Source organism: Embiotoca jacksoni, unplaced genomic scaffold (assembly GCF_022577435.1).
Source record: "Embiotoca jacksoni isolate LCO1_2020_lvr unplaced genomic scaffold, fEmbJac1.0.p SCAF_17, whole genome shotgun sequence".
Lineage (NCBI taxonomy): Eukaryota > Metazoa > Chordata > Actinopteri > Embiotocidae > Embiotoca > Embiotoca jacksoni.
In genome coordinates, this window is record NW_027185307.1 from 11,086,163 (window position 1) to 11,105,095 (window position 18,933).

Here is an 18,933-nt window from a genome sequence, read left to right on the forward strand (position 1 = left end):
GAAAACTATTTTGGTTTTATGCCCAAAGTTTAACTTTACCCCAATACAATGGACATAATCAGAATTCTTCTGAGTGCTGCTCAACGCAACATAAATATACAGACAATGTCAGTACCTTTTGAGAATCCTATTTATGGACAATCCAGACCTTACTGTGGACTGCTGTCTGCAATCGCTTTAGGATGAGGAATTTTTATACTTTGGGCATCACAGGCATCAATCGTACTGAAGTAGTGGTAGACATTTACAGATAGATGCACTGATTGGTCAAAACATCCATAAATTATCCTCATGGCTATCTGAGAAAACATATTTTCTCTTATAGGTTGAACTAATTCTTTAAATGCCCCACACAGGTGTTTTCACAGTGAATCTGTGCTGGGGATTACGCAACAATAAGAATTATAAGGGCATAAATTGGTTCAACAAAGCTAGAAGAATGTGGGAATCATCACTGTCGGTGCCCACACACATATATAACACCTGTGTGGGTTTACCATGAGTGTGTGGGGCCTTTTACATGACCAACACAATGAAGGTTAAAACCTTTGTATATATATATATATATATATATATATATATATATATATATATAGATCAACAGTACTTTTGATTAGATTAATCAGGCAGTAGCAAGTAGCAACAACTAATTAGCGTGTGCTTGCATACTGTTCCTGCTCTTGTTTCTCCACAGTAATGAGATTCTTTCTTCTTCTCTTTATTATTCTTTGAGCAGGGGAAAAGCGGCTGTCACACACACTCTTTCAGACACAAAGCAAAGTAACACACCGCTTTCTACGGTACAGATAGATGTGCCCATAAAACATGAAATTGAGTCTTTTGTTCATCTGCTGTCACACAAAATTCCCACATCAACATGATCGAAGACCACATTAGTAATTAAAAAAAAAAAAAAATGGCAGTAATGTTATGTGTTCTAACCGGCTGCTTCAATAATTTGTTCAACACATTAAGAAAAAACACAAAAACTCAACTTTGTGAAGGACATATAAGTGTACATGACATCTGCAATATTAGCATCTGGCCTCATCTCGTCTTGTGTATCACCGGTAAATAACTGCTGCATTTAGATGTCACATCTAACAAGAAGTACCTTGGATTCTTGTATTTTGTAATTACAGCCCTGTTGCATACTATTGCAGTTTAATGTTAAATAACTCCTGACATCCAGTACCTCACACACTCACAGGCACATACACACACACACACATTTGACAGCTCCATTTAACGCTGATTAGATTTGCAAGGACATGTAGTATACCCTCTCTGTGTCTACTCTCTCTCTGTCTCTCCCTGAGTAGGTTGAGTATCTCCTGAATCTTATCTATCGCTGTAATGTTATGCAAATGGTTTAATATGAAGATAAAAGACTGTTGCAGCGTGTGGCGCTCTCGTGGTTCACAGCCTCGTGTTTCCAGGACGATAGCTCTAACGAGGAGGGCACTATTTGGGAGTCATTAAATGATGGCCTTCCTGACATGCACCCGTTCACCACCGTCGCCACCCGCCCCGCGTTGGCCATTAAAGCGGCTCACACCCACACCAAGACACACACTACAGACACCTTTTAGCGCCGGCTCCCAGTTTCTTACACATCACAGTGTCACAGAATAGAAAATTACACTCTCCTCCCACAGAGAAAATTGCTTTGGAATTGCTTGGTTATAAAGATGTGCTTTAAAGAGAGGGGGGTGCATGCAATAAAAAAAGGACACACACAAACACAATTACTTAAGCACTCTAAGGACAATTCTTACAAGTTAATCAGAGGATTTACCAATTATTGATGTCAAAAGGATTTTGTTGTGTATGTGTTTCTGGCCTGTGTTTACGTACTGAATGTGCTTGTCTTTGCATTCAAGGTATTTAGTAGTCGTCTTCTCTACTGTCGTGTGTACGTGCTGCATTATGGAAGGCAGAGCTTATACTGTACACACGTTTGGTTTCTGCACAGCCAAATCATTTCTTAAAAAATACATGAAATGGCCACAAGCAGTTTGGATGATGTGGAAAACATGAAGTAATGCATCGTAGCAAAGAGACAAGTACAACAGGATAAATAGGATAGGTGGATAGGTGTGGCAGCATGAAGAGACAGCAGAGGTGTGATGGAGATGAAAGGGAGAAGATTCAAAGACAAAAACAGCAGAGATTACAAAAAGAAAGAGAAAAGAAACAAGATGACAGCAAAGATAAGTGTGAATGAACAAAGGAGGAGATGAGTTCATGTGTAACACAGATATACTTGATGAGAGAGGCCTGCTCTGCAGTACCATACAAAGCACAATGTATAGCATTATAACTTCTTAAATCCACTGTCATTTGATAATATGTGAGCTCTGACACACACTTTGCCAGAGACAGTTTAAGCAACAGAGCTATGAAAATGTAGCCGGTAAGATTAGCCCCGGTTATCATTCTCTTACCGTGAGAAGAAAATTGTTGGAAAATGTTTTTAAAAAGTCAGTATTGCAACTGTATTTATGAAATTTAGAAAAAAGCTGTTAAAACCAAAAAATTTGCAAAAGATAAAGATAAAAAAAAAAGCAAAAAAAAAAAAGCAACGAGTTCTGACATGTTTCTATTTTTTTAAACTCATATCAGCAAACCACACCCTCTAGAGATGAGCTATGTAGTGGCATTGAAAGAAAATGCCCTGTCAGCAGGTACTGATGCACACTGAGCTCCAAATGTCCACCGATAGGACATTCAGTCACACAGTCTCCGGACCCGACCCGGCAACACATCAGACACCTCATCACAAATAGAATTAGCTCCCTGGGCAGAACCAAAATGGCAGCGCCTGGAAGTTTGGCAGGAAGCGTAATGGCATTGGGGAGCTGGTGGCGTTCTCCTTGCAGGGGAACCAAAGGACAGGAGTGTGTATCAGTCCAGACACTTAGTGTGGTGCCAGTTATACTATTCACTCCTCCCTATGGAGTGTGTGGACAGGCAGTGAGGATACCTCCTCTAAATCTGTAGTTTAGCTTTGTAGGTTTGAGGGGTGGCCGGAGATGTGAAGAGGGAAACTTGAGGTGAATGGTCTTTGGACAAGGAATGAGTGTGTTCAACATCAGAGAAAGCGTGTGTTTATATCTGTGTGGTTTTCTTGTCAAAGTGTGTGTTTGGCTGGTGCAGGAGTGTGACTGATGTTATATCAATCTGGGAATGATTGTGTGTGAGTTTTGGTGTGTAGGCACAGGTGCGTACATCTCTGTCAAGTGCGTATGCGTGTGTATACGGGTGTCTGTCCCCAGCACCATCATTAGGTCGTAGGCAGTCCCAGTGTTGGGGGTGTAGCCTGGCTGCTCCTGCGGCCTCTCAGGCCAATTTAGGTGGAGAAAAGCACTTCGATCCTGGCCTGCAAGTCTGAGGGTCCCCAGCGGGAGGCAGCAGCAGCCCTGCAATCTATATTGGATTTATTCCTTTCCCATCTACAGGCCCCACACACCCCACAGAGAGGAAGTCTCAACTGCACTCTCTCTGTCCCCTTAGACAATATGTTATGGTACACACATGAGTACACATAATTGTGTAAACACACACAGGCACACACATGAAGACACACTCTCAGAGGCACCCACACCTAGTCTATCTTCAAGGCACACTCCCCCACAGCAAGGAAGTTATAATGCACACTTTCTGTCACTGTGGGAGTTGCACCGGGTCAAGATATACCGAGATTTGTGACAGACAGATGAACAGACAGACAAATAAGAGACGGTCAGAGCATCATCCAAGCCATCGGCCCACTGAGTTATTTGAGGTTGACCATTGTTTCTGTCATGGAAAATATTGTTCAGATTTACAAAGGCCAAGGTGTAAAACGCATTTTTATCACATTAAAGCAAGAAAAAAAGAATTTACATAAAACTCAGACAAGGTCAGGCAGAAACAAGGTTCTTAATTTAGTCTAATCAACTGTCATTTGCATCGCGCCATTTGCGCAAGGTATTGCCACTAACTGAATAAATGGACTTCTTCAGACTCAAGGGGGGGCACTCCGGTTTTGATAAGCTGGCAACATAACTGATTTGCATATATTACTTTGATTATCTCATTACTAGGATGATTCTTGCGGAATTTTTGACACTCGCGCAATCGAATTAAAATTAAGGCACGCAATCAATAAAAGGGCAACGCGGCTGTGAAAACACACAGCGCCCCAGGTTTGTATGGTCAACTAGCGATGATGAATATGACGGTGGTGACAATGGTTATGGCGATGATGTGGCAGATGATGACGATGGTGATGGCCATGATGATGATGATGATGATGATGACCTCTTCAGCTCACGAGCTCCTGGACCCTGCAGTAGGTTTACGAGAGTCTCAAGCTCTTAGATTCCTGTGATCAAAGCAGTAATCAGTGAAGAGACAATGGGGGCCGTGAAATGGGCGCTCTCGTGTGGGTGACCTATCCACCTGCCATGAATCCGAGAGTGGCCCGCAGGCGGCTCATATTCAACCAATCGATAATAGCGCTCGCTTCTTTCCTCCGACTCAACCCATCTGTAGAATGATGAAATCATGCGTAAAGACGCGCCAGCTTCAGATAATTTTGCAACGTAGTAGTCACAATAGCCTGGCCATCAATTCAGCTGAACTCCAGAGTATAATCATGTATTATCTGTCACCAAAACGTAAAATCTTGATTGAGGAATAACCTTAAATATTACATTTACTGTTTGGTTTGATTTCGCTTTTTATACGGCGTTAACAGCCCTAAAACTCTCTCAAATTCGGTGTGGTTTTCTTTGTGTTATAATGGCAAGATCTATAATACTACATTATGACAAGTGGCTCATTTGTTGCCACACATAATTTGTTTGGGGGAAGAAAATTTGGATCTCCTTCTCTCCTTTCCCTAATAGACTCTCACTCGTCTGCGCACTAACCGGGAGCAAAGGGACACGTCCACGTTTCAGAATCATGATGTAAATAATTATAGGGCTGCGAATTGATTTCCTTACCACCGTCTTCAGCAAACGAGGCCTCCGAAATCCCCTCCCAAAGAAAGCTACTTCTGTTGAAGCATTAAGTCATTAATTATTTTCCTTACATAAGGACAAATTATCGAGTCAGTTGAACGAAATTAGAACCCTTTGTTTCTGATCAGACCGCATTACCGCTGGAAATTACGGATGATGGCTGCGTGCGCGCTCGCCTTTGTTGTTTCGATCATCGCCTGTCGCTCTGAACTCGCGCTAACAAAGTCATTAAATTGACTCCCTCTCGCTCTCATTATGCGGGCTGTTAATAACCGCTAATTAACTTTGCTTACGCGCGCCTTAAAAGCCTCCCTCCCCTCCCAACACACACTCGCTCCCTCTCTCCCCCTTTCCTTCTTGGCCTCTCAAGCAGAGCAAGTGTCCAATTATGTCAGAGCGCAGGGACGGATGGAGGGCCGTCGTCACCGGGGCCAGTTGGTGCATGTTAGAAACCAGTATTACACGTGTTGCACAGGGATAAACTTGTTGGATTGCAGAGAGGAAATAGCAAAATGATCATAAATAGGATTAAATAGTCCAGTTCCTGCATGCACTGCTGTAGGGCACCTGCCTGCAATAGGTTCATGGAGGTTTCACTATTGATTAAGTTACTTTATTCCCACAAGAAGCATCTGTAGTTCAAGAGGCAGGAGGCAGTTTGCGGTGGCGATAAAGGAGGAAAAGGCAGGAATGCGCGTTGACCCACTGACTATTATAGATGTAGAACAAGTGAACAGGAACGGTACTTGTTGAGTATTTCTCCGTCTTTACTTGCTCAAATCTGGCTCTTACCTGTTTGAGCAGTTTGTTATTCCGTCCAGGAGATGGCGCCAATTGAATGACCTGCAAGGCGAAGGACAACCTGCTGGTCCTGAATGACGGACTTCATTAGTATCACTTCCATGGCCATCTCTGGAGAGGAAGAGACACGCGCTGAAATAGAGCAGAGACACCCGGTATCACCATGCTGTTAAAATGTCCTCATAAATGCTCCGAATCCTCCTACTTACCTTAACGTGTTTGAAGTAAACGGCCAAGGTGGATGACTCAAAACAACAACAACAACAAAAATAAATAAACAGAAAGGCCTTTGGACTTGTGGGGCCTTAATACACAGCGGCACAGCAACAGTATCCCCACACCACCCGTTGTTTTCCCTGGATATGATCAAGTTAGGATGTTATGATAATACAGGGGAGGCGGTGGGGAGCTGGTGCCGAAACGGAAGGCGGCCTCTTTCCGCCATCTCTTCACCTGCACGTCAAACAGACGGAAAATTGAAAATGTGAAAATTGCGCTCAGGCTATTCCGTCCCCCTCTAATGTATGCGCGTAATTAGTGCATTTAAACAAAGCGCGGATGTCCTGCTGGCTGAAATGGCGGCTGACATCTCTTTTTCCACAGGGTTAATAACAGTGTGCGGATAAATGAATCAAATTGTGGCCCCCAAATTACAGAGCGACTCTAAATACCCGTCTGTATTACGCACGTCTGTTTGTGACCGCGCAGGAAAAAGGCATAACATTTTATATTGTTATTACACTCATTACATTGATCTGCGTGCAAATACACAAGCTCGGAAGTTTGTGACACCGCAAAAAGTTGCGGGTGGATTAAATGTGACACCATCCGTGAGGTGAGAGTGTGCATCTGTTTAGAGGACTGCATAATTTATAAATGCAGATGGCAACAGTGCGATTTCAGAAACTTCACAGGCCTTAGAGGAAATGTGCAACACTAAAGGTTAATATCGAAAATGTCACATTCCTCCACTTAAATGCTTTACGTCTGCAGATACAATTTAAAGTTGTTCAACTTTTTACGGAGGCTCTTAAATGAAGAAAGAAAAAAAAAACATTAAAACCGAGTTAGCTTGGTTTGCCTCCACTAATACCTGCACCTTAACTCAACTTTCCAGAGATCAATTGCGCTCTTATTCCAGTTCCAATCATAAAGGAGGTCATAAAGCTGTGGCTTAAAAATAGATAAAAGAAGAAGACGAAAGAAAAAAAAACACAGAACAACTTGTGCAATTTTCTGGACATATATTTTATTGTTATTTTTCGTTTGCTGCGAAGCTCTAGCTGGGCAGATACATAACTGGAGGGGAAGAGGAGAGGGAGAGAGAGGGAGAGGGAGAGGGGAGAGAGTAAATTGCAGCTTGCTGAAGTTTTTGGATTGAATTCTGAAAATGATCCTTTTAACAGTGATGGGCTCTGAGGCGAGGATAGGGGTCATGCCATTCACAGCGGGTTAAATAGACTTTCATTTAAAATTACATTCTCGATCCATCTCTCCATCTCTCCCCCTCTCCACAGCGGAGTCCCTGCGTGCTACCCCGGCTCCCCGTGCGGCGGCTCATCACCGCCGCGCCACCCTCACTTTTTAAGTCAATCCACAACTCCAGCAGAGAGCAGGCAATTGGAGGGAGAGACAGAGCAAGAAATGGATGGATAGATGGATGGATGGATGGATAGATGGATAGATGGATAGATAGATGGATAGATGGATGGATAGATAGATAGATAGATAGATAGATGGATAGATAGATAGATAGATAGATAGATAGATAGATAGATAGATAGATAGATAGATAGATAGATAGATAGATAGATAGAAGAATGCCCATTAACCGTGTTAATGCGTAAACTTCTGTCAAACCACAACTTTTTTTTCTTTTTTTTTTTAAATGATGCAAAATGACACAATCCTGGGCAAAATTCTGATCTCGGTATTGATATTTGTATTTCTAGGTGACTCAGTCTCTGACATGGCTCTTGCAGGCGCTCTCTCTGGTTGAACAAAAACTCCGCGACAGATTTTTTTTTTTTTTTTTTTTCACGTTGGCAGGAGGAGTCAGTGTTTGTGTGCTATGGCCTGAAAAAGATATTGAACGGAAGAAAGGAACGATGCAGGCTCACCAACATGTAGCTATACCGAAAATCATTGAAGAAAACACAGGCCTAAACCCTGTTTAATCACAATATTATTCCTATTATTATTATTATTATTATTATTATTATCTTATTCATTATTGATTTATAATAACTGTACATATTAAATATAGGCCTCTGTATCAAATATAAATATTGAAATAAGAAAGGAGGAATTTGTATAAATGAACTTTAACGCCCTATGGCTTCTACCTATAGGGGCTGCAGATGGAAATTAGCTCGTAGCTAAATCTGGAAACAGAAAATCTCATCCCCTTTTTGAGATAAATGTTTCCTGTACATGGTCCTAAATACATTTAAATGAAGAGTGGCTGGTTCTTCGTGAGCAATAGCTGTATAGTTAATTTTTTTTTATCACTGTAATAATAATGTAGTAAAATATGCCTATTCTGTACAGGACAATACAGAGCTGGCCTTTTTCACACTAGACATTTTGACTTGTCATAGCGAGGAAAGTTCAGGTGTTACTAATGACATTAGTGATGTTCTATTCCAGGTGTCCAACCTTTAAGCTGTCATTAAGTTTATTATTTACACCTGTGATTTTAATCTGAAATGTCATAAAAGGCCTGTTGTGATCTTGTACCGGTTTGACCAGCAGTCTTTGGGCTGATTATTGTGTTTGTTGGCTACTTTTTTTTTTTTGGCCAGTTTCTTGCCCTTGATTAATGTTATTAAACCCACCTTTACGTCTGTCGTAAAATTGTTGCATCGTGAAATGTTTTTTTTTGTCTCTGCAGTTATTTTTTTGCAGCTTTTAGTTGCCGGCACAAAACTAAAATCACACCGACATGCAGGAAATAACTTTATCTTCCGAGTTCGTTCCACGGAAGTAACATAAAACTCCATGTCGGGTTTTTGTTGCCTTTCCCTCAAATTAACTTTAATGGTAAAAAACATATAAAGCAGCTCCGCGCTGCCTCTCTCCCCACATACACACGTAACGAGCCAATCAGGCGCGCGATAAAAAAAAAAAAAAAAAAAAAAAAAAAGCCTACACGTATGCTGAGCGAGCGAGCGAGCGAGCGCGCGGAGCGGAGCGGAGAAGCGCCTGGCAGACCCGAGCGCAGCGCGAGCCCAGCCAACCCGTTGTCTGTCATTATAGCTGAGAGTGTGACAGAGGAGTGACAGAGGGGAGAGAGGAGAAGGAGGGAGGAGTGAGCGGTCTCCGTAAGCAGACACACCGGCCTGAGAGGACAGAAGAAAAAGAAGGAGGGCACCGGACCCCGAGAGAGAGAGAGAGAGAGAGAGAGAGAGAGCGAGGGAGAGAGGGAGAGAGTGGGAGACTGACAGGCTGGTACCGAAAGACGAACCGAAGCGTCGACATGAGCGGCCAGTTTGAGGAAGATATCCACGACCGGGGCGAGAGGAAGAGCAGTAAATCCCCGACGCTGCTCTCCTCTTACTGCATAGACAGCATTCTGGGCCGCCGGAGTCCCTGTAAGGTCAGACTGATAGGGGCGCAAAGTTTGACGGGTCTGCCCGGCAGAGGGGAGCTCGACAAGACGGCTGACGGTGAGTCTTACTTGGAGCTGAAGTGTTGGAGGAAAAGAAGAAAAAAAAAGAAAAAAAGAAAAAAAGACAAGCCTGCGTTGGTTATGTTGGGATGTTGTTGTAGGGGAGAGACGTGCACTCCTTTAGGAAGTCTGGGGGATATTGCACCTAAGGTCATTCGGTGAGAAAGCACGTTTTTACCGGAAATAATGTCGTCGGTTTCATAATACCGTGCCGATAAATGTTTCCCAGACTCAACAGTCGTAGTGCAGTTTGAACGAATTGTTTCCCGCCCTGTGAAAGTATTTAACTTTATTTAGCGTTGAAGAAATTTGAACTGCTTATTCAGTGCTATTTTATTATTCATTATTTTATTTTTTTTGACATCTCTCACATGCTTCTTTTCTCAGGGCCGACGAAGGAGCCCCTTTCTCTCGGCGCTGACATGCACCTGCCGCCTAAACTCCGCCGGCTGTACGGACCCGGGGGGAAGTACATCCACGACCACGCGGAGAAGCTGGAGAGGGAGAGGCTGCTGCTGGAGCAAGCGAGCGACAGCCTCAAAATCAGCCAGGCGCCGCAGGTGAGCATCAGCCGCAGCAAGTCTTACCGGGAGAACGCGTCACTGAGCCGGGGTGACGGCGACCAGAGCCCCGAGGAGGCCTCGGAGGACGGCAGCCTGGGACTGGTGGAGCTCGGCCCGTTGAAGTTCGACGAGGACGCCGGGAAGGAGGAGGAGAGCTGCGGGGACGCGGCCACGCTCTCCCCGAAGGACGAGGAGAGGGAGAGCTTGAACGCCGGGGATGGGGACGTGAGGGACGGGGAGGACAGCGTGTGTCTGTCGGCTGGCAGTGACTCGGAGGAAGGGATGCTGAAACGGAAGCAGAGAAGATACAGGACTACCTTCACCAGTTACCAGCTGGAAGAGCTGGAGAGGGCTTTCCAGAAGACACACTACCCCGACGTCTTCACCAGGTCAGAACAATTTAAACTGGAAAAAAAAATCAAATTAAATAGGTCGGTATAGATGTTTTTAAATTCTAGAAGTTTACTTTACCCGAAATTATTAGGCTATTACAAATATTTTAACAATTAAAAAAAAAAAAAATTAACCTAGACACCCTTCGTAAATTAAAAAAGTAAAATTTGATGGCCTATAGATTGAATATAAATTTAAATGAGCATTATAAAATGTTGATAATAAGCCTATATTACTGTATTTACATTATTATTATTATTATCATTATTATTGATGGCTATATTTGAATAAAGTCAAAGAAAGGCATAAAGACACAAAATAATCTCATGCCTGAAGGTGATAATTAATTGTATTTAATTTCAAATAAACACGTCCCTATAGCTCATAAAATTGTCCAGAAACGGTCTCAATAATTCCACACGTCTGTAACAGGACACTGTGCGGATCACAGCTCATAAACCCGTGCCTTGCATAAGTGAACACAATAGACCTGTAAGTGCTAACACTGAATGGGGACAGTTGGTTTTTTTTTATTATATATTTTTTTTTAAAACCTGTATCGCTGCAGACGACAGTGGTGTTATTGTCAGGAGGAATAATTAACTGGAGCTGCTCAGGTTTCCCGCTGGACATAATACTGGATGTAAAAAGTCAGGGCCTAACCTCAAGCCCAAGGGCAGGTGTACGCACGCACACACACACACACACACACACACACACACTCACACACACACACACACACACACACACACACTGAGTGAAACGCAGAGCGCTACAGCATTGAATTTAAGGCTTTTTGCTAATAGAAATGTTTTTGAAAAATATGTTTGCAATATTATTTGGGACCAAAAGCAAATAAACTCCCCTATAAATATAATTTCAGATCTATTTTATGCTAAATTAACATTCTAATAATTGACACATTCGCCTTTTTTCTGCTTCAAAATAAAAGCTTTTATGACATTAAAAGACACAAGATTTTCACATTTCTTTTACCATAGGGATTATTCATATTTTCCAATCGATTTACTTTAAGGCGACTTGTAGGTCTAATTGGGACCGCAAACCCATTTTGTAGCTGAAGGGAGCTTCAATTGCTTTGTGGCAGGCTAGTTTAGATGTCATTATTTCAGCCATTATGTTGTTACAGTGACAGGCCTTGGCTAAGGAAAATCTAACAATCACTAGGCCTATTTCTAACCCTCCGTGACAGGGAAAATAGAATATGGCCATGGCGTCTTTCTGCAGTTCGTGCCGGGGAGGTGAAAGAAAAAAAAAAAAAAATCCAGTCTATTTTGTTCGTCTATTGTTGACAGTGAACAACAGGAGGGGACAAAACAACAATTCTCCGTTGCTTCCAAATGGTGGCCTGTAACATTGAATCTTTTCTTCCGGTCTCTTTCCCCCCTCTTTTTCTCCGTCTTTTTTTATTTTTTTATTTTATTCTTTTCAGAGAGGAGCTCGCAATGCGCCTGGATCTTACAGAGGCCCGCGTTCAAGTAAGTGGCTCCATGTTTGTCTTTCTCTGCACAGAAAAAAAAAAAAAAAGCCTGTGACTTATAAATCAAATAGAAAAAGGGGAGGGGGGGGGGCAGCATCCCCTAATGTTTTATCTATCCTCCATAAAATGTCCAGCGCTGGATAATAACCGGTGATATGCGTCACTGATTGAGGATCAACGATTACGGGCCAATTTGAGGCAATAATTTATTACAGTGAAATGTGTTAAATGGCTCCCAGTCGCCGAGCGGAGAAGGTCTTTCCTGTTATTGAATGTTATTACACGCGAACGGGGGACGTTTTAGTGGCAATTAGGCGACGCTGGCGATTCATAAAAAGCTCACTTAGTGCAGGAGCAAACACTGTCTGTATTCCTGGGATGAGATGGTGTTTGAATTCCCATCAGACGGAGGAGGAGGAGAGGGGGGGAGATGTGTGTGTGTGTGTGTGTGTGTGTGTGTGTGTGTGTGTGTGAGAGAGAGAGAGAGAGAGAGAGAGAGAGGGAAAGAGGAGGTAGAGGGAGGGGATGGAGAGAAAGAGGGGAGGGATAATGCTATTTGATTTCCCATTATGTGATTGCAATAGACCTGCATTGATCCGATGCTTTGCACTTGGGAGCGAATGAGAGACCATTAAAGGTGTTTGCACCCCCCCCCCCCCCTCCCACCCGATTTCCCCCCCCCCCCCCCCCCCCCCCCACACACACACACACCCACCCATTCCCCACCCCACTCTCGCCATCCCTCCCCTCTCCTCTTTCGCTTTGCACTGAAAGCGTGGCTTGCATGTCGAAAGCCCGGGGCTCATAACCAGAGAGACAGTTCAAACACGGTGGAAGCTCCGGGAGGTTACGGCCGACGGTAAAACAACAGATGTCTCTTTAGGGGGCCGTAGGTGAACAAATCACTTAACGGGCGCCATCGGGAGGTGATAAAAACTCATAAATTCCCGAGGGGCTGTGTAATGCTAAACAGCCCTCTGGGAATAATGTGTGTGTGTGTGTGTGTGCGCGCGCGTGCGTGCGTGTGTGTGTGTGCAGTCCCTGTCGCTCAAGCTCGCTCGTTCAATCACTTTCCACATGTTGACATTTTGCTCGCTGGGAGAAGCCCCGTCCGTCCGCAGTGCAAACGAGGCCGCAGCAAATGCGTGGGAAAGTTAAATACTCTCTTGGATGGAAGTCACTTTGTTCGACGTCTCCTAAGAATTTAATTTAAAGCGCATTAATTGTTATTGGAGCCAGTTCAGCGGTAATTTTCTGGATCTTTTGTTAACACCGCTCTCAATTATCTCTCCACACCCCTGAAGCCCCGTCTGGAGGGAGGAGGAGGGGTGGTGGGGGGGGGGGGGGGTTTAATTAGACAGAAAGTAGATTTAAGGGACCGTGAGCGGCAGGGTTTACCTCGCATGTAATTACCGCTGACTTTCCGCCTATTGGCCACCACCTGAACTAGACACGTATTAGACTACACTGACACAACATTCAATAGAAACTATGTTAATTACAATGAAACATTGCAGTGAAGTAAGCAGGACGGGGAGGCCTGGTTTAAATCGACCGGGGCTTGGAAAGCTGGAAAACCTCTTGCCACCTTGTCCTCACCTCTACAGGAGAAACATTCAGATTATGTCTTTCCACTCAGCCTCTTTAATCACTTGAATCTCTTATTCCGACTGCCCTATGTCACCTTCCTCCCATAACCTGAATCCTGATCTGAGCATCTTCATCTTCTCCGCCCCCCCCCCCCCAGGTGTGGTTTCAGAACCGCAGGGCCAAGTGGAGGAAGCGCGAGAAGGCCGGGGTGCAGGCCCACCCGTCAGGCCTGCCATTCCCAGGCCCACTCGCAGCCGGCCATCCCCTCAGCCACTACCTGGAGGGAGGACCCTTCCCTCCTCACCCTCATCCAGCTCTGGAGTCTGCCTGGACGGCGGCCGCGGCCGCAGCAGCGGCCTTCCCGGGCCTGGCCCCACCGCCCCACAACAGCTCCGCTCCGCCTCTGGGCACCCCCCTTGGTTTGGGCACATTTCTGGGCACAGCCGCCATGTTTCGCCACCCTGCCTTTATCGGACCCACTTTTGGCAGGTAAATGCACAGATTTCTCTTGGACCTGAAAATCTGTTCTTCACACTTCTTCACATCACAGCCCACCAGTCGCTGCACTGCAAGACGTTAAGAGCGAGCTCCCATACATTAGGACCTTCACGTTTACCCCGATACTTTACATTAAATGGCAAGAATTTTGCAGTCGAGCACATGCACAGAAAATCGCAGAGCAGCGACGGAGGCTTAAAAATAACCTCCAGCACGTCATCTAATGGCTGATGTTTACAGTAATCCTCAGTCACACTCCCTCACTGTTTATCTCAGTGTCTGATTATAAATATGTTATACTGTTAACCATTCACAGTGGTGTGTAATCACTCCGCCAAATGCCTTAATAAATTAACAAAACGTGTGATCCTGCAAGACAAGCTGTGAGGGGGGGGGGGAGGATGACGCCGCACACTCCATATGCCACAATTAGCTTCTCCGTTACGCAGCATTAATGAGTTGTACTCACCACGTTATCTTTTTAAAGTCTGCATTGAAGACGCGTCAAATCTTTAGGAGGTTTAATACAACTGCAAACTGACAACAACCGATAATCTCAGGGATGGTAAAAAAAAAAAATAAAAAAAATCTTCATTAACACAGAAAGAGCATTTAAAATCGTACGGCACTCCGACACGAGGAGCAAACAGACCGTTTGGCCTTGACAAATGAAAAGAGCTGTGATTGAACTGGGCATGAATTCAACTTGAACACACAGTAAAGTGTTACCTGTGCGCGTCGGTCTCCTTTCAGGCTCTTCTCCAGTATGGGTCCTCTGACCAGTGCTTCCACCGCCGCAGCTCTCCTCCGTCAGCCCGCGCCTCCCGTCGAGAACCCCTCCCACGCGGGCCCCGTCCTCCCCGACCTATCCTCTTCTTCTTCTTCCTCCTCCTCCTCCTCCTCCTCCTCCTCCTCTTCCACCTCAGCCGCAGCGGACCGCAGGGCCTCCAGCATCGCCGCGCTGCGCCTCAAGGCCAAGGAACACTCGGCACAGCTCACCCAGCTGAACATCCTGCCCACCGGAGCCACAGGGAAGGAGGTGTGCTGAACACTCCACACCAGCTCTAGGCCTCCCCCGTCCCGGCCTCGTGTCCCATTCCAAACCCCCCCCCCCCTCCCCAACCTCCCCCTCAAACAAAACCCACTCATACCGCTGGAGGCTGATGTCTTGATGTACACCCCCCCAACCCCCCCGTTCAACCATCCCTGTTACCTCATGTTTCCCCAACAAAATAGCACGACCAAATTCAGAAGAGCATTAGTTACAAAAAGAGTGTGTGTGTGTGTGCGTGATTACAACCCACACTTTCTAAAAGACAACCCACTAAATATTTTACGTTTTTCCAGAGAAATTGCGATATTTTAAGATACAGCCTAAAAGACATGTTTTTAATATATTTCTCAATGCAATAAAGATGAATTGGGCATAGACAACAAAATGCAAAGTCCACACATCCCCGGTGTCAGAACGTAACAAAGAACATTCGGTCAAATACTGTACTTATGGTACAAATTGGAGAAACTTGTACTTTAGTTGAGTACTCCACTTCACAAAATTTCAAAAACTATTTTCGGACTTTTTTTCCTCACTACATTATTTGTCAGCGATTTTTGTCTTTACAAATTACAATTTGAAAAACAAAACAACAGCAATACTTAAAAAAATTAAAAAAAAATAAAAAATAAAAAAAGCTCTCTAATATAATGAAATACTGTGACGTGTGATAACTCTTTTTCTGCAGAGCACTTCTGATCATTTCAGTACGTTGTCTCCAGTAACATTTTAAAAACATGACTTTTCATTGTAACGGAGTATTTAACAGTGTGGTTGAGTTGCTTTGACAGGAGGGTCCGTCTCTCTCTCTCACACACACACACACACACACACACACACACACACACACACACACACACACACACACACACACACACACACACACACAGTGAAAGCTGAAGAACTGCAGGGGAACCCAGACTTTTAGAAAGGATTCTTGTGCTACTTCAAATGTGGACAACACGAGTGCTCGACATTAACACTGCTTAATCTGTATGCATTGATGTGGGCTGAGCAGGTCTGCATCTATAACAAAGGCGAGTTGGAGGAGGTCCGGTCCGTCCCCGTTCCCCCCCGTCCCCCCCTGAACCAAAGGAAAACTGTCCATAGACCTTCCATAGCCTTCTCTACACGCCTGACTCCTCTCCACTGCTCGCCTGTCCAACAGTCACACTCGGCAACGCCAACACAAATATACTTTGAAATCCCACACTCAAACCGCCGTTATTTCTGCTCGTTTTAATGCACTTCCTTTCTGTAAATTTGCCCCCCCCCCCCCCCCCCATGGCTTTTAAACTTCTGAGTCTGACTCCAGGACATGCGAGCAATGTTGAGATCCGAGATGTGTCTCTATAAATGACCAGACCGTGCGAGAGAAACCTGTACATAATGTGTAAAAAGAAGGGGGGAAAAAAAAAAAAAAGTACAACAAAAAAGGATGATTTTCAAAAACAAGGTCGTGTATATTTCAAGAGGCCGTGTTTTGATCATTTGCACTCGGTGTAGTGTTTAATGAATGTCGCCCTGTGTAGAATTTCACCTGTGTTTATGAATTATTAGGTTTCTAGATAATTATTTATGTCAAAACTTTTCCCCAAGGAAATGAGTGAGGGACAGTTTATTTTTTTTTTTTTTTTTTCTTTCTTATTAAGTGACTGTAAATTTCCTGGTTTAATAACTGCTAATTTGAATAAATTACATTGGTAAAATGAGTTATCTTTTATTATTATTTCAAATATTCTTTAGGACTGACATAGGCCGAAACCAGGAAAAAATAAACAATGCTAAATAGAATATTATAGAACTATTAATAAAAGGTGTTATGAAAAATTGTGCTTTCTGTCTTACATTGAAGATTAAACTCTGAAATATACGAAAATTTTAAGCAGAATTGAAATTTATGGGACTGATTTTTTTTTTTTTTTAAATATACATATATACATGTATTACTACAAAAATGACTTGAACGTGCAAAATACTAGAATGAATAAATCTCCATGCAACTTGAGTAACAGGTTGCCTGATGTTCAACATGCCCGCAGCGAGAGAAGAAAAGAGAGAAGAGGAATGTGTCGCCGCAGAGACGCGGAGGCGCACAGCTCCACCTGCGTGCTACGAGGTGTTTAATCCGGCGCGCTGCGTGCGTCTCTCCTCTTCAGCGAAGTTGACAAAATACTGACCATATATTCATGAGCTTAATCCCCAACATGTGAAACGCGCGACAAAGGCGAGGGGTTTTCAATTAGATCGCCCACTTTATCTCGGGGGGCCCCCCGTCACAAAACTTCCTTTAAAACCCTTTAAAGGCGTTAAATTGGTCTTAACATCTGTAATGCCGTGTCGATGGAAGCGAGTCCCCTTTGTCATTAATGAAGTAACAAACCACTTCATCAAACGGCCTTTCACGCACACAACCTCGTAGAGTTAATTCCCCCCTCCCTCTCTCTCCCCCCCCCCTCCTCCCTTCTCTCTCTCTCTCTCTCTCTCTCTCCAATGGATCCAACTACTGATGCGGGACTATTACAGCAATCAATGGTTATTCTCCTCCGTTTGACCCATCTATGGTGCCCGAGCAAATCGCGTGAAATTACCCCCGCGGATTAAAGTAGTTCCTTCTTTTTATCGACCGCATCTGTGGGAAAAAAAAAAAAAAAAAAAAAACCCTCCTCTTATTCTTCCGGCGCTCTTGTTTTATAGGTCCGCATCATTGAGTGATTAACAGGTATAGGACCTGTTAATCACTCAATTTACTCCCAAACAAACGGGAATCAGCTCCGATGAAAGGAACGATGGGGACGTATATCTGGACGTGAATTCAGCCCGGCCTCGCACAAAGTCGGCCAGCTGCTCCTTCAAGCATAATGCAAAAAAAAAAAAAAAAAGAAGGGAGAAAAAAAAAAGAAGAAAAGAAAAAGAAGATAAAAAAAAAAAAACAATTTTCCCCTGTGCACCCAAACTACCAGCCACGACGTGTGAGAGCTGCATGGTTTTTTTGTTTTGTTTTGTTTTTTTTAAAATTCCTATTCTTTTGCTCAAGCTCAGTGGAGCGTGCGCGGTTTTTTTTTTTTGTTGTTTTTTTTTTTCCTTCTTGTATGGCCCTGTAGGGTTTTGATGAGATTGTCCGTGGAGTTCTAATCTTATTGTGAATATAACTAATGAATGGCAAACCAATTTGTCCCTAATATCTGGGGAATGCCAGGAGGCGGATGACCCGCTGAGTGTGAGGCTTAAACTTTCTTTGCAGCGCAAAAAGGCGAGAAAATTGAAATGCTGTTGCAGGGGCAATGGCTCTGGATTTATAAAGTCACACTTGTTGGATGTGTGCTCTCTCATTCAAGACAGGCCTGTACTACTTTGGCTTAGGGCCAGGAGGCTCCTTGTTGCATGAATGATCAGGATAATGAATGTTGATATGAATTTTTTTTTATTTATTTATTTTTTTTAACGACAGTCCAATCACGAGCTGTTTTGTTGCTAATAGTGCTGTACAAAGAAGAAAAGAAAAAAAAAGAAAAAAAATCTCCGTGATTTACTGGATTGTGTCGATGCACCGGGCCTTAATGCTGCCGCCCGCCTCTCACAGGTAAATCCAGGTGTTCAGGAAACGTCCTTCCACCGACTCGCCTGCCCATTTTCATCACCGCCGTCGCCGTCGCCTCCCCCCACCTCCTCCTCTCCCCTTCCCCTCCCCCCCCAGATGCTGGACTTGATTTGGCCCGTGATTTGGACTCTCCCGGGCCTCGTTTCTCCCACCGCGTCCCAGCCTGAGAGAATAGGCCCAATCACTCCACAGCCTCAGCCGGATCAGTCGTCACTCGTTCCCCGGGAGAGGAGCTCTAAAAGGCGCTTTG

The 18,933-nt window shown here is 44.1% G+C and overlaps 1 protein-coding gene across 1 annotated transcript; it reads left to right on the plus strand.

Annotated features, from left to right (window-relative positions):
- The first annotated feature begins 9,014 nt into the window (after positions 1-9,014).
- On the plus strand, positions 9,015-16,912 carry arxa (aristaless related homeobox a). The gene is made up of 5 exons (XM_069151600.1): positions 9,015-9,481; positions 9,871-10,435; positions 11,893-11,938; positions 13,688-14,019; positions 14,782-16,912. The coding sequence occupies exons 1-5, from the start codon at positions 9,292-9,294 to the stop codon at positions 15,074-15,076; spliced, it is 1,428 nt and encodes a 475-aa protein (XP_069007701.1). The 5' UTR covers positions 9,015-9,291; the 3' UTR covers positions 15,077-16,912.
- The last annotated feature ends 2,021 nt before the right edge of the window (positions 16,913-18,933 follow it).